Genomic DNA, 14,491 nt, shown 5'->3' with positions numbered 1-14,491 from the left:
TGGACCTGGAGGAAATCGAGCTTCTAAATCTCCTTGATGGGGGGGGGGGGAATACAACACAAAAGAGGTGGTGAGTTAGGGAGGAATTAAGAAGTTCTAGCAATTCTGGCCCTGGAGTTGTTCGGGATGCTGGACCAAAGAGGTCCCTTGCTGCCATCATGGAGACCATGCAGCAAGGAGCTGGGAAAGAGGTTCAGGAGGAGAAGGGACCAAATGTGGAGAGGAACTGGCAGTGCCCCAAATGGAGACACCCGGTATAAAGTTACTTGACCTCTTCTAATGCTGGTCTATGGAGAAGACTGCAGCAGAGTGAATGAAAGCATCCTGCTGTTCATGGCCTCGGCCAGCACCGGTTCTACTCACTGACAGCACCAAAAGCGGCCTAAAGCCTGGAGCACGTGGGATGCTCCACAAGCTCCCCATAGGGGGAAAAGCACAGGGGACAAAGAGCCCCGATGCTGCTCAGGCATCCCCAAAAGTGCCACCGCCAATGGAGGGACCCACATGAGCTCCTTCTGCTCACCCCATCTCCAACGCCCAGAGCAGCTTTTCAGCTGGAAGAAGCAAAGGAGCCAATGTTTCCTGCACACCAGAGAGCCAGGGAGCAGCAATGCAGCTGCCTATGGCCAGGTAATGGAAGACTGAGCCTGAAAACCCATGCACGAGAGATGGGTCTGGGCTGGCACCAGCAGCTCTGGACTTCCCAACGCTCCGAGGGATGCACAGTGCAATCTGCAATGCATGGGAAAGCAACAGGTACCCTTTTATCTGGGTGCCTTCTGCACCCCATCTTAGGGTGGGACAATGGATGCATCACAGTTCAACACATACTGAGCTGAGGGGCTGCAGAGTAGCACTGATCATAGAACCATAGAATCAACTGTGTTGGAAAAGCCCTTTAATAGCAGTCCAGTCCAACCGTTCCCAGCACTGCCAAGGCCACCACTGCCCCATGGCACTGAGGCCTCGTCTCCACGCTGTGTGAACCCTTGCAGGGCCGGTGCCTGCAGCCCTGCCCTGGGCAGCCTGTTCCAATGCCTGAGCACCCTCTGGGGCAGGAATTGTTCCTCAGCTCCATCTAAACCTGCCCTGGTGCAGCTTGAGGCCGGTTCCTCTTGTCCCATCCCTTGTTCCTTGGGAGCAGAGCCCAGCCCCTCCTGGCTCCATCCTCCTCTCAGGCTCTTGTAGGCAGCGATCAGGTCCCCCCTGAGCCTTCTCTTCTCCAGACTGAACCCCCCAGGTCCCTCAGCCCTTCCCCATCACGCTTGTGCTCCAGGCCCTGCACCAGCTCCATTCCTTTCTCTGACCCCGCTCCAGCACCTCAATGTCTCTGTTGTAGTGAGGGGCCCAGAGCTGAACCCAGGATTTGAGGTGATGCTGGAATTTAACTGGTACTAAAGCAACACACCCGAAATACAAATCTCATCTCTTCGCAGACACAGGAACACATGCACAGGCTGTATATACATTCACACACATATAGCTGTAATTCCCAGGTGCCTGAGGGTCCATAAAGCCTGTCACCACACAGAGCATCTCTGCTGATACAAGCACCTCAATGGCTCCAGGGGGTGGATTTGCATTGTATTAAAGTGCATTAAGTGTATTAAAGCTCACATTACCACACCAATACAATGGGCAGGGTCCCCATCAGTGATCACAGAACCATTAGGGCAGCCTGTTCCAGGGCTCTGCCACCCTCAGTGGAAAGGAGTTCTTCCTCATGTTGTGGTCCATGATACCCTGGCTCCGGTGACTGGCACCGAGGGCCGCATAACAGGAGCTGCAGCTCTTCCTCCCATGATCAGGTCTAACACCTGCATCGCTGGGTATCCACATCCGCTTGAGCACCTCACCACAGCTTCCCTTTGATCCAGCCTTCCCAAAAAAGGGAGTTGGAATTTTCCACTCTCTCCAAAAGCCCCACAAAACTCCAGGATGAGTTTTGGAGCAGCCCAAAGGCGGGGCAGAGCCATCCCAGCACTATCATCCTTGTGCCATTCTCTTGCAGCGATGTCCCCATAGCGCAGCCATGACATCAGTGACACCAGATGTCCCCTGGCCCTCCCATTGACCCCACACACGGGTCCTGTCCCATTCCAGCACCTCCTGCCTGCAGGCTGCAGGGGCATAGTGGCTCAGACACCCTTGTGTCACCCAGTTTTGGCTGGATCATTCCCTGTGCAGAAACACAAACCTCTGCTCCAGCGCACGATGCGGGGCTCAGCCCCACGGTGCATCCTTCAGCCCTTACGAGCTCCTTTGAAAGCCAAGGGGCCGGGATATCCCTGTGGATGCTGTCACCCACCTCTGTGCCAGCTCTGTGACAGGCGCTGGTGCAGGCTCCGGCCGGTGCTCTTGGCGATGAGCTGTGCCAGGTCCTCGAAGTTGAGGATGAACATGATGACGACTCCCTCCTCGTTCTTCACCGGCACCACGTCCACCAGGCAGCGGAAACAGGAGGCTGCGGAGCAGAGGCTGGATCAGGGGCTCTGCACAACCACCCCCAGCACACAGCAGACCTTTAAGCACTTGGGGTGCAATCCCTGCTGATGGGGAGCAGAGGGTTTGGAAGCTGAGCCCTGGGAAAGAGCTGTATCGCTGCAGCATCCCGGCTCACACCCATCACATCTTGCCTTCCATTGCTTCTGGTCCCAGGCAGTCATTTATATTAATGTACTTGAGAGCAGCAATTAAAAGCGGGTAATTAAGAACTCATAAAGTCTCAGGTACTGGTTTAACCTCATTAAGCATCCTGCTTGTACTCACGCTGCAGCTAATTACCCTGCAATTACCAGGGAGGTTTTGGGGACTGGCTTCAGCTGTCCTGGATGTGGGCAATGGGGCTGAGCCTGACCCATGCCCCATCCCAAGACTGGGCAGCACGGTGTGGTGGGATCAATGGGTCGGCCCCCAAAGACATCCCTTAAAGACACTGGCATGGAGTGGTCCATGGGGAAACTGAGGCATGGTGGGCACATGGATTGGCTCAGTGTCACGGGAATGAGGGGGACTGCATGGGCTCCTACTCCAAGCTTCTGGAGCCGTAGAATCACAGGATAGTTCGGGTTGGAAAGGACCTTAAGTTCATGCAGTTCCAACCCCCCTGCTAACTCCAACGGGTTCCAATGGGAGCTAGAAACGATGGAGCAGCCAGGTACCAGCGGCACAAAGCAAAGCACCTCCCTGCACAGCAGCTATTGCGGCTGCGGATCCCTCATCTCGCTTTTCCCTGATCACCAGGGATTAGCGGCTCCATCCCGCTGCCATCCCGCTCCCGTGCTCTCCCCTCTCACCATGGCTCCATATCAGCCTTCCTGTGTACAGTTTTAAGGAGCTCAGGGCCTCCTGTAATCAGGAGCAGATGGCCGGCATCGGGCAACTTCCAAAGCTGCCCTGACGTCAGGGATGTGCACATCCACACACACACATGCACAAGAATGGGAAAGAAACGGATATGGGAAAATCTGTTTAAAGGGCCCGGGATTATTTCTTTCTTTCTTTATTTCATCGTTGTTCACCGCGGGGAAAGGAAATCCACTTAAATGTGTGAGCTGGGGAGGAGGCGGGGGGGATTCCAGCAGATAACGCTGGTTTGGAGGGATGCGCGGGCACGGGATGGGAAGAAATGAGCCCTTTTCCCTCCCTGTCATAGAAACATGGAATGGTTTGGGTTGGAAAAGGGCATCAAAGCTCATCTGGATCCAACCCCCTGCCACGGATGAGGTTGCTCCAAGCCCTGTGTCCAGCCTGGCCTTGAACACTGCCAGGGATGGGGCAGCCACAGCTTCTCTGGGCACCCTGTGCCAGCGCCTCAGCACCCTCATGGTAAAGAACTTCTTCCTTATCTCCAACCTGAATCCCCCCGTTATGGTTTAAACCCATCACCCCTTGTCCTGTCGCTACAGACCCTGATGCAGAGTCCCCACCAGCATCCCTGTAGCCCCCTTCAGATACTGGAAGGCTCCTGTGAGGCTTTTATGGATCTAATAGGTGTGTGGTGTCCTTTAAGTGATGCGGAGTGAGGTGTCCTAAGGTGATACATGCCCAGTGGGATGATGCGGTGCTCTCCCTGGGGTACCACGGCTCTCTGCATGTCTGTACCTGTGTGTGTGATGCTCGGTGGCACTGGATGCTTCCTACTTCATTGTGTTATAAAATGAGCTATTTCCCCCCCACAAGTGACTGTGAAGCATCATGAACTTCCCAGGGACCCGCATCCCAGCATGGTTCATCCATCAGCTCCATGAACTGGGAATCCTGAATTAGATGGCCTCACCCTGCTCACATGCTCTGCCCTGCTGCATCCCTTTCACTGCTTCACTTTTCCTTCTTAAACCCCTCCATGGTGGTGGGAAGGGATGGGATCTCATGGGATCCGGGTCCCGAGGTGGTACACAAAGTGTTAATCCCTTGCCCACGCTGAACAGCTGAAAACTGGGCCCAGTTACAGCCCAGTTGGAGGGATATAAGGAGCAGCTGGGATGTGGTTTGGGCTGGGTTTGGGAGGCAGCTGGTGCCTGGTTTGATCCTGCAAATCTGAGAGGTGCTCAGCCTGAGTTATAGCTGCTGCTGCACACCGCCGGGCTGATCCTTTCTTAAATAGAATAGAATAGACCTATGGAAGGGACCTATAATGGTGATCTGCCCGGTTCAGGGCTGTCAGTTTGGTGTGGGACTCTCCAAACCCAGGGGAATCACCCCAAAAGTGGCTCTGCCAGGCACAGCCCTGTGTGCCAGGAGCTTGGTGCCTTGCTCAGACCTGCATCCACTGCATGGATGGCATTGAGGGGGTGATAGAGCATCAGGTTATATGGAATCAGAGAATCCCAGACTGGGCTGGGCTGGAGGAGACCTTAAAGCTCGTCCAGTTCCAACCCCCTGGTCAATGGGGATGGGAATGCCAAGCCTCTGCATTTCCCCCCCACCCCAGACTGGGCACCCTGCTCCCATCCCCATTCCTCAATCACTGTCCCCATCCATCTGCCTGTCTCTTCCCTTCAGCTGTTCAGCTCCATCCATCTAATTTTATCCAGCCGCCAAATGATCTCCTGGAGGAGCCCGGGGGCATTCACAACCTGCAGTGAGCTCTGTGGGGCTGCTGCATGCCCCTCCGCTGGGAAACCCAGCCTGGGGCTGCCAAAGGGCTCGGCAGGAGGGATGCAGCAGGGATGCAGCTTTGGAGGCTCCCGCAGCCAGTGCCAGGGTGCTGAGGCACAGGGTGCCCAGAGAAGCTGCCCCATCCCTGTTCAAGGCCAGGATGGATGGGACTTGGAGCAAGCTGCTCCAGTGGAAGGTGTTGTAGTGGGTGGAACTGGATGAGCTTCAAGGTCCTTTTCCAACCCAAACCATTCCATGGGTTTATGCGATGGGTTTGCATGGGCTCATTCCCTAAACCCCAGGTCTGGGTTGGATCGTCCCAGCCCACAGCCCAGCTCCCCCAGGCTGAGCTTTGTGCTTCCCAACCCATCTTTGTCTTCTGACCTTGATAAAAGTGAGCATTTAATAACATTAAAGATGTCACCATCGGGGCCCTCCCTCCCCGGCTCTGATCCGCGGCGGTTAATGCCTTTGTTGGGATCATCAGTATGAAACTAATCAAGAGGACACGGGGGTTTCCGAGAGCAGGACACGAACTGCATTGTTATGAATATTAAAATCAAGCTATTAATCTGCCCTCCGCGCTCTTCCTGAGTCCTTCCCTCCCCCTGGATGGTAGATTTAATCTGCAGGGTCTCATGGCACAGTGGCTAAATCTATCGTGGTATTACATAAAGGAGCAGAGGAGAGGGGCTGGGAAGGGCATGGGGACAAGGATGCGGATGGGGCTGCGTGGCAAAGCCAGGGAGATGCTTGGGAGGGCCCAGCCTTGCTTCCTCTTGTCCAGGGAAAAATCAATGTCAGGGCTGGGTAAAGACTTCAATGGGAAGAGCAGACTGCTGGGAGAGCCTATAGCAAATCCTGGAGGTGGGATGGAAAATGATGGGCTGGTGAGAGATGGGGCACCCTTGGGGTCTGGTGTGTGCAATGGGTGCTGGCCTCTCCCCAAACCCAGACAGGGCATCAGGAGACTGAAACCCACCGTGACACCAGACCAACCATTAACGGTCCTTGCAGCACCCCCCGAAGGGCTAAAATGACCTTAAGAAGTAATGGTGTGAGGACGGAGGTTCTCCCTGTGAGGTGATGGGCAGGGATCTCTGTGGTGAGAAGCAGCAGCAGGGGGGAATCCAGAGTTCTGGGTGGCTCAGGGTACCCACCAACAGCGCAGCTTCTGGGAGGATGCCTCCGAGCACATGGGATGTTTTGGATGCAGATGGAAGGATGCTCCGATCCCCGGGAGCCAAAAGGGGTCCCAAATCAATACAGGGAGTTGCAAAATGCAGCCTAATCTCCTTGGCACAGAGTGAGTGACCACATCCAGGCCCATGGTCCTTCCCTTCCTAAATCCCTGCTGGCTGCAGGAATTAGTCCAGCTTAGCGCAGGGCTGTGCAGCCAAAGCTGCAGTGCTGACAGCGATTCCCAGGGCTGTCCTGCCATCCCAAGGGCCCTGTCCCCATGCCATATGGGGCCATTGGGAATGTAACAGCAGTGAGGATGGGGATGGAGAGATTTGAGTGGGATTTTGGCTCTGCTGGGGCAGGGATTTCAGGGAAAAGTCTCCTGGGAAGCATCCAGGGGGTGCTGGGGATGCTCTGGGCCTGTCCCTCTGTTCTTGGGACATCTGGTCCAAGCAGAAAGCATCCAAGGAGCAGCAGAGGATGGAAACATGTCCCTTCCAGCTTTGTGCCCCAGCTGTGCTGTCCATGGGGCAACGGTGGTGCTGAGGGTGGTAGAATCAGGCCCACAGCTCGGGATCTCCGGGAGCAGAGAGTTTGTCATTGCAGGGTGGGATGTTTATAAGTCCCAGTCTGGAGCTGGGCCACTGTGTGTGTCCTTATGGAGGTCACAGCCCAGCTCTGCTGAGCCTGGCCCTTAAAGGAACACAAAGCAAACAGCCCCAGCTTGGCTTAAACCCACACGTTTGAACAAGGCAAGAGCTCCCAGCCGGGGCATCCCCTGCATCCTTCCCTGTCTGCCCCATGGATGGATGGACAGGGCTGGATGAATCCCTGCCTGCCTCAGCCAGGGCTTCCTGGCAGCGGTAGCTGGAGAGGTGGTTGCTGTGCCACGGATGTGCCCTGTGTTGGGGACAAAAGGGATCTCTAGGGTCCCTTCCAATCCATTCCATGATTCTATGTCACATGAGCCCCGCTGTCCCCTTTGGGTGCAGTGGACACCGAAATCTGTGCCTGCCTGCCCCACAACTGCCAGCTCAAGCACCCCATGGGTGCCCCAATCCCTCTGCAACCTCCCCCCCCTCCTCCTGGACCTCTGGGGGGAAAGCCCAGCTTATGGCACCAGTGTAATGGGTTTGCCATCCCCATCCCTAATCCCTGGCCCCAGGGGACCGGCACAAACTGCTCCATGGGCTCGGGATGGAGCTGCTCCACCAGCTGCTCCACCTGCCTTGGCCCCACGTCTCCCCTTTCATATTCATAAGCACCACATTCACGCAGATTAAGTGCTACCAGCTGCTGCTCGGGCCATGCCAGCACCGTGGTACCCAGCACCTCTGGCCACCAGCCTCCAGCGGCTCCCGATGGTCGCTTTGCTGCAAAGCACATCACCCTCAGGGGCTAAAACCCCATCCCTGCTTGTTGCCACCAGCCTCTTGGGGTCATCTCCATGGGATGCTCAGCTCAGCCCTGGCCACAACGGGGAGCATATCCCTGGGGCTGGTGGCTGTGGATGCTCCTGATGATCCCATAATGACCCCCCAGCTGTGTAGCATCTTGTGAGGAAATTAACTTTTCCCTGATCTCCTGGTTTTGAGCCGGGGATTAGAGCCCACATGAGCCACGGCTGGGCTCTCCCTTCTTTCTGAGGCTGCTGTGGCAAGGAGGGACAGCCCTTGTCCCACACTAGTACTTGCTTCTTGGCTCTGTTTTGGCTGCCCAGAGCTGGGCTCATCCTCAGCTCCCCTGTTATAATTAGCTGATGACACACGGGATGAGGACAGAGCAGCAAGGCTGTCCCTAGGGACACCCATCACCCACCATGCAGCATCCTGCTGTACCAAACACCCACAGCTGCCCCTTTCCTTCCCTCCATCCATCTCTCCATCCATGCCTCCATCCATCTCTTCATCCATCCACCCATCCCGCCCTGGCCCTGCCGTGGGGGCTCTGACGAGTGGATTTGGGGTCTAATATAGCCTCTGGCAACCAGAAAAGCAAGGAAACAACCCGGGCAGCTGCAGAGCCGGGAGTACCGCAGTAATAAACAGCAGGTTGAGGCTGGAGATTGGTGCTGCTGGCATGAAAAGGAGGACAGGCGGGTTCCGAGCCTCCGCTGGTTAATTAAGCAGCAGCTCCCTGTAATGCAAAGGCCTTTTCTTTGCCGATAAGACCCATTTATACTGGGCTGAGCGGTCGCAGGCTGAGAGCCGGGGGGGAAACAATTGGAAAGCAGATTGCTGGTGGGGCTGGGATTTAAAAATAGACACGAAGGGCTTGTTTCTGGCTTCAGTTTTCCCCTTTCTTGTTAATAAAGAAGAGAAGAAAGCAGCTCAGAGCTGCACCGAGAGTTTCCTGTGGCCTAGAGGAAAAGCAGGGCTCTGAGGAGAGCACTGAGCATCCCGCCAGCCAGCTGGGAATGCTTCAAAGCAGGCTCTGGATCAGGCTCCCGGCTGAGCGGTCCCCGCGGATGGATGGGGAAGCAGTCCCGAGGGAGGGGAACCGGGCTGCACATGTCCTTGCTATGGCCATGCATCCACATGGGGACGGACCCGGAGAACGGGATATACCCACTTCTCCGCATGCTTCCTTGTGTGCTGGGCTCCAGTGCCAATCACAGCGGCCAAGTGGGGATGCGCAACCAAGCCCTGGCCCCTCTTCACCCGGGAAGAGCCTCACTCAGGGAGGATGGGAGGAAAATCCTATGGGAAAGGCAGCCAGTGAGGGGTGTGATCCAGCCCCGCCACGTTAACGGTGCGGGGTAACACGCAGGGTGCTGCCAGAGGATAACTCCCGGGGCTGATACACTGGCACCTGGATGCCAGCCCGGGAGATAGGGTCTGGGAGGGAGGCCAGCACACCCGTGTCCCAGCCCGCAGATAGCGCTGGGCTGGCAGCCAGGGCTCCTGCCTTCTCCTTCCCTTTGCTTCCAGCTGTTTCTCCTCCATCCTGCCCCTGCAGGGTGCAGCCCCTTGCTCAGCCCATCATAGGATCATAGAGCGGCTTGGAAAGGACCTTAAGATCATCGAGTTCCAACCCCCTGCCATGGGCTGGGACACCTCACCCTAGACCATGTTGTCGAAGGTTCTGTCCAACCTGGCCTTGAACACTGCCAGGGATGGGGCAATCACCTTTGGGCAACCTGTGCCAGGGCCTCCCCACCTCGCAGGGAAGAGCTTCCTTATCTCCAACCTAAATCTCCCTTGTTTCAGTTTAAACCCATCACCCCTCGTCCTTCAGTCCCTGATGAAGCCATGGGAAAGCTCCACAGGTTGGAAAAGGGGAATACTTCCTATTTTAACCTCTGTTGAGCACTGGATCTGCAATCCCCACCCCGAGAGCCGTGGCCACTGCTGGTTTGCAGCACCAAGCACTACATATGTGTTTAACTTCCTGCAGCATTACCACTAATCACTCGTATGGGCCATCAAAGCTTCATTTTCATCCCAGCCTAATTCCATCTGTGCACGCACAGCCGCCTCCTGCTCACTGCAATGGCAGCTCTGAGGCCATCGCCTGTGCCTGCTTTTGGCAGGGATGAAGGGTCTGTCTCATCTTGTCTTGGAGTGTAGGCCAGGAAACCCATGCCCCAGCCTGGCTCCTCCATGGGCTTCCCACCGGATCCTCATTCGTGATGCAGGGAGTGAGGCCATTGCGGCTCCGGGAGCTCCGAGCCATCACCAAGGAGCTGTGAATGACCCCATTCCCAAATAATCTGGCAATAATAGCTGAAGGGGGCTACAAGGATGCATCAGGGATTGCAGTGACAGGGCAATGGGTTCAAACTGAAACAGGGGAGATTTAGGTTGGGTATAAGGAAGAAGCTCTTCCCTGTGAGGGTGCTGAGGCGCTGGCACAGGGTGCCCAGAGAAGCTGTGGCTGCCCCATCCCTGGCAGTGTTCAAGGCCAGGTTGGACACAGGGGCTTGGAGCAAGCTGCTCTAGTGGAAGGTGTCCCTGCCCGTGGCAGGGGTTGGAGCTGGGTGAGCTTAAAGGTCCCTTCAACCCAAACCATGCTGTGATTCTATGAACAACTTCCATCGCTTGAGGTCCCCGTCACAGCAAAGATGGCTCCATCCCAGTGCCAGCCCCCATGGACAAAGCAATGCCCTGTTAGCATCAAGCCCCCTTCGCGCCCCACCACCAGCTCCTGGCATCCCAGCCCCAGGCCAGGTGACAGCTCCCAGCACCAGCTCACCCCATCAAGCCCCTCTTACTGTCTTTGCGGTAGTAGAGGATCTCGAGCTTGCACTCCTCGGAGCCGAGCAGGGCCTGGGTGAGCTGCGCGATGGAGCTCTTGGTGGTGTCGGGGCCGGTGAGGAAGTCACAGGTGCAGGGCTGCTGCATCACCTCCACGCGGGAGTAACCAAACATCTCACAGAAGCCATCGTTGCAGTAGATGATGGCGCAGTTCTCCATCTGCGCGTTGGCGATGAGGAACTTGCGGTCTGCAGGGAGCCAGGAGAGCACCAGGCTGAGGGAGACCCATAGGGATGAAGGGCAGCCCCATCGTGGATAGAGGGTGCTGGGGCTTTTGGATGCTACTGACTGTGGGGCTTATACAGGGACACTGGGCAGTGGAGCCCCCCCTACCCCGTGCTGTTTCCCCCAGTTTCCCTGATTTCACGTGAATTGGTGGCCATGGGGATCCCCATTAAAGCCAGTTTCTGCTGGAGCTGGGCCAACCCACACAGCCTCACTGCTTGCATGTGGGGCCTCGCTGCTGTCTAATGCATGGGCAATCTGTCCCCGGGGCTGGCACTGCAAGCAGAGAGAAAAGCAGCAGCATTCATCTCTCCCCAGGAGCTCATCAGCGACCTGAGTTATCTCCAAGGCTTCCCACCTTGGCTCAGATGACTGAAGGCAAGCGGTGAGAGGAGGAGCGAGCGTGAAGCTCAGCTCCATGGGGAGCCAGGTGAAACCCATCACATTAATGATTCCCCTCAGGTTTTCTAGGGTAATCCTGCCTTTGGGCTGCAGCTGAAATCCAGCCCCTGCTGGGCCCCGGCACTCAACAAGGAAAGGGCTCAGGTGGAGGAGAGGGGAAACTGAGGCAGGGAGTGGTGCCACTCCATCACCTCCTGCTGCTGCAGCCGCTGGGCTGGACTTGCTGTCATGCCCAGCTCACGTCATCCAGCCCAGACGGAGCCGCTTCCATCCTTATCCTGGGGGAGAGCCAGCCTGGAGCTTTCATTTGGTTCCATTTTCATTGATTTGGTTTCATTTCCATTGGTTCCAGGGAATTCAGGGGGTGCGGGGCTGGGGAGGACCCTCTCCGGGTCAGCTTTGCTGGGGTGTGACTGTGGATGCTGATGCTGTGGATGCTGTGCCCCCCCCCCCCCCCCCCCCAGCAGCATCTGCCTCTCCTGGGCTGGGGCCGGAGGCAGGTCAGGGTCTGTCTGGAGGCTGCCTCCCAGCCCAGACCCCAATTAATCTCCTGGATTACCCAGGAATGGCATCTGCAGCCTGCCTGCTCCAGAGCCGCGCTCCAGCCGCGTGGGGAATTCCACCCAAATGCGGGAGAACGGTCCCCATGCTGTGGCTCCAGGGTGCGGTGGGATGGGGGGACCCTTCCCCAGCACATCGGGGCTCTTCCTCATGTCCCTGCCTTGTCCCAGCCTCCCGGTAAAACCAGTGGCCGCAGGGATGCTGCACCGAGCTCTCCTGCTTCATCCCACCCTATGACATCGCTTTGAGGTGGGGAATTCCCCCCCCCCCCCCCAGCACCTTTCCCTCTCCCATGCAGAGCTGACACTGGGGCTGCAAACAGCACAAACCACCCTGGCCAAATGTTTCCCAGCCTCCTCTTCCCGATCCTTCTCTATCCAAACTGCTCTGCCAGCTGGAAGGTGGCACAAGGAGGGGACCTTCCCCCAAAGCCCTGCACTTGAGGGATGCTATGAGTGTTTCCCCAGCCAGTGCCAGCTCCATGGACCGGATCCAGGCTTCATCCAGGCTGAGCTGGTGCAGGGCAGGATTTATGGGGCTGCAGGGAGCCAGAGCCGTGCTGGGGATGAGACCAGGGCCAGGATGGGAAGGAGCTGCAGTCAGGTCTCCCTGGGGGTATTTTCCCCCCTGGTTTGCTTTCCACCCCTTGCCCCCATGGCACTGGGGCTCAGCACCGGCACTGGGAGGGAAGCGTTGAGCCTCCCCCCCTGCACCCACGGGAGCTGCAGGGGGGTGAAGGCACCCATGGGAGCACGCCCTGCCCATGGCAGCGATGTGACCTGGGGGGGGGGGGTGTGTGTGTTGGTGTCTCCCAGCACTTTTCACACCATGAAGCTGCCAAGGGGGGGCAGGGGGTGATGTCTGGGCAGAGCCTGACTGGTGCCTGCTATGACTGGCAGGGAGCAGGCAAGGGAGCAGGCAGGGGTGTGGGCAAGGGATGCAGGTAGGGATGTAGGCAGGGAGCGGGCAGAGCACAGGCAGGGATGTGGGCACGGATGTAGGTAGGGGTGTGGGCACAAGCAGAGCACAGGCAGGATGCAGGCAGGGAGCAGACACAGTGCAGGCAGGGAACAGGCAGAGCGCAGGCAGGGAGCAGGCAGCGAGTGGGCAGCAAGCGGGCAGGAGCAGGCAGGGATGTAGGCAGGATGCGGGCAGAAAGCAGGCAGGGAGCAGGCAAGGCTCAGGCAGGGAGCAGGCAGGGACGTGGGCAAGGGATGCAGGTAGGGATGTGGGCAGGGAGCAGGCAAGGCACAGGCAAGGCTCAGGCAGGGAGCAGGCAGGGACGTGGGCAAGGTATGTAGGTAGGGATGTAAGCAGGGAGCAGGCAAGGCTCAGGCAGGGAGCAGGCAGGGACGTGGGCAAGGGATGCAGGTAGGGATGTAAGCAGGGAGCAGGCAAGGCACGGGCAGGGATGTAAGCAGGGATGCAGGGGCCTGGCTGCCGCCCCGCTGGCCCCGCCGCCCCGTGCTGCCCCCGCTGCTCCTCAGCCGCCGCTTCCCAGCGGGCACTGATAGGAAGCAGGCACAGTTTTTCTCGCTCCCGTCCCCAGGGTCACGTTACTCACAGCCGGGGCGGGCGCCATGGGACCCCCCCCCCCCCCCCGGCAAACCGCACACAGGAGGAAACCCAGAGCGCACCCCCGAGCACAGCTTTTGGGGTGCCCCCAGCGCTCCCCCTTCCCTCCTCCCCGGCTGCAGAGGGGGGACCCAGCCCCACTGGGGTGCGCAGAGAGTGGGAGCGGGACCCCTATTCCCACCCCCCGAAGCGCTCCCCGATGCCCACGATCCCTTCACTCTCTTTGACGTGAAAACCAGCCCCCAAAATTCACATAAAGGGATTGCTCCGAGCAACAGCAAATGGCAACACCTCGCTAGGGACGGCTGCCTGCGAGCAGCGCGGAGTTGAAGGCAAACAGGCAGCGAGCTCGGTAGGGCTTTTGGACCCCCTAAAAGCCCTGCCCGGGGACCCCCCCCCCCCCAGACGCCGGGGACCCCTTTCCCTTGCCCCACACTGTGTGGGGGGTGCGGATCTCCGCCCCCCCCCGGCGTTGGAACCACTTTTTGCCCCCCCTTTGCCGCCCCGTCTGTAAGCGCGGGGCCGTCGCCCACCCCTGCGGGGTCACAGCGGCGCTGCCCCGGGGGCACCCTGCGGCGGCCCCGCTCTGCCCCTTCCGGAGCCGGGGGTGCGGTACTCACTTTGCCCTTCAAATTTGCGGATGATGGTGTCCAGGTACGTGTTCTGAGGGGCCACATGGCCCCGCCGCACCGGCATCGCGCCGGGATGAGCCCAACTTCCCCCGGCAGCGGCGGCGGAGCGCGGCGCGGCCCCGGAGCGCCTCGGCTCGGCTCGGCTCGGCCCCGCTCCGCCTCACCCCAGCGCTGCCCAAGCTCTGGAGCGGAGCCGGCCCGGGGCTCCCATGCTCCCGGTGGCCGGAAGGGGGAACCCCGCAGCCCGCCCCGCACAGCCCGGCGAGGATGAGGATGGGGCGGGGGGGGGGGGGGGGGAGGGGGGGGATAAAGGGGGGAGGACCCGATTGAAGGGGGGAGAAGGTGATGGAGTAAACTAACAAGAGGAGACATCCCCAAAGTGCTTAGTCACCGCTCCCCGGCCCGACGGAGCTCCGGGGAGCCCGCAGCACCAACAGCTGTCCCCCCGTACCCCTTTAGGACTCCCCGGTGTCCCGCAGCATCGGCGCTGCCGCCTTGGGGTGCCCCGGGGGGAACAGACTGGTCCTGGGGGGCGAATGAGGGGTCCTTGAGGGGCTG

At 58.6% G+C, this 14,491-nt stretch overlaps 1 protein-coding gene across 3 annotated transcripts in view; it reads right to left on the bottom strand.

Annotated features, from left to right (window-relative positions):
- The window catches only part of KCNH6 (potassium voltage-gated channel subfamily H member 6), a 31,182-nt gene extending 17,006 nt beyond the window's left edge, over nucleotides 1-14,176 (bottom strand). The window contains exons 1-3 of one of the 3 annotated variants that reach the window (XM_062625146.1): nucleotides 13,922-14,176; nucleotides 10,496-10,726; nucleotides 2,309-2,464 (exon numbers count right to left, since the gene is read on the bottom strand). In XM_062625146.1, the coding sequence (XP_062481130.1) occupies nucleotides 2,309-2,464; nucleotides 10,496-10,726; nucleotides 13,922-13,997 (463 nt within the window). In that variant the 5' untranslated portion in view covers nucleotides 13,998-14,176. Of the gene's footprint in view, nucleotides 1-2,308; nucleotides 2,493-2,532; nucleotides 2,627-10,495; nucleotides 10,727-13,921 lie in introns of those variants that run through there. The other 2 variants (XM_062625148.1, XM_062625147.1) reach the window with 2 other exon arrangements.
- Nucleotides 14,177-14,491: the final 315 nt, after the last annotated feature.

This window comes from Pezoporus occidentalis, unplaced genomic scaffold, assembly GCF_034315485.1.
Source record: "Pezoporus occidentalis ecotype Australia unplaced genomic scaffold, CSIRO_AGI_Poc_V1 ctg277, whole genome shotgun sequence".
Taxonomy (NCBI): domain Eukaryota; kingdom Metazoa; phylum Chordata; class Aves; order Psittaciformes; family Psittacidae; genus Pezoporus; species Pezoporus occidentalis.
Note: the sequence above shows the minus strand (reverse complement) of the source record. Positions and strands in the feature narration are given on the sequence as shown.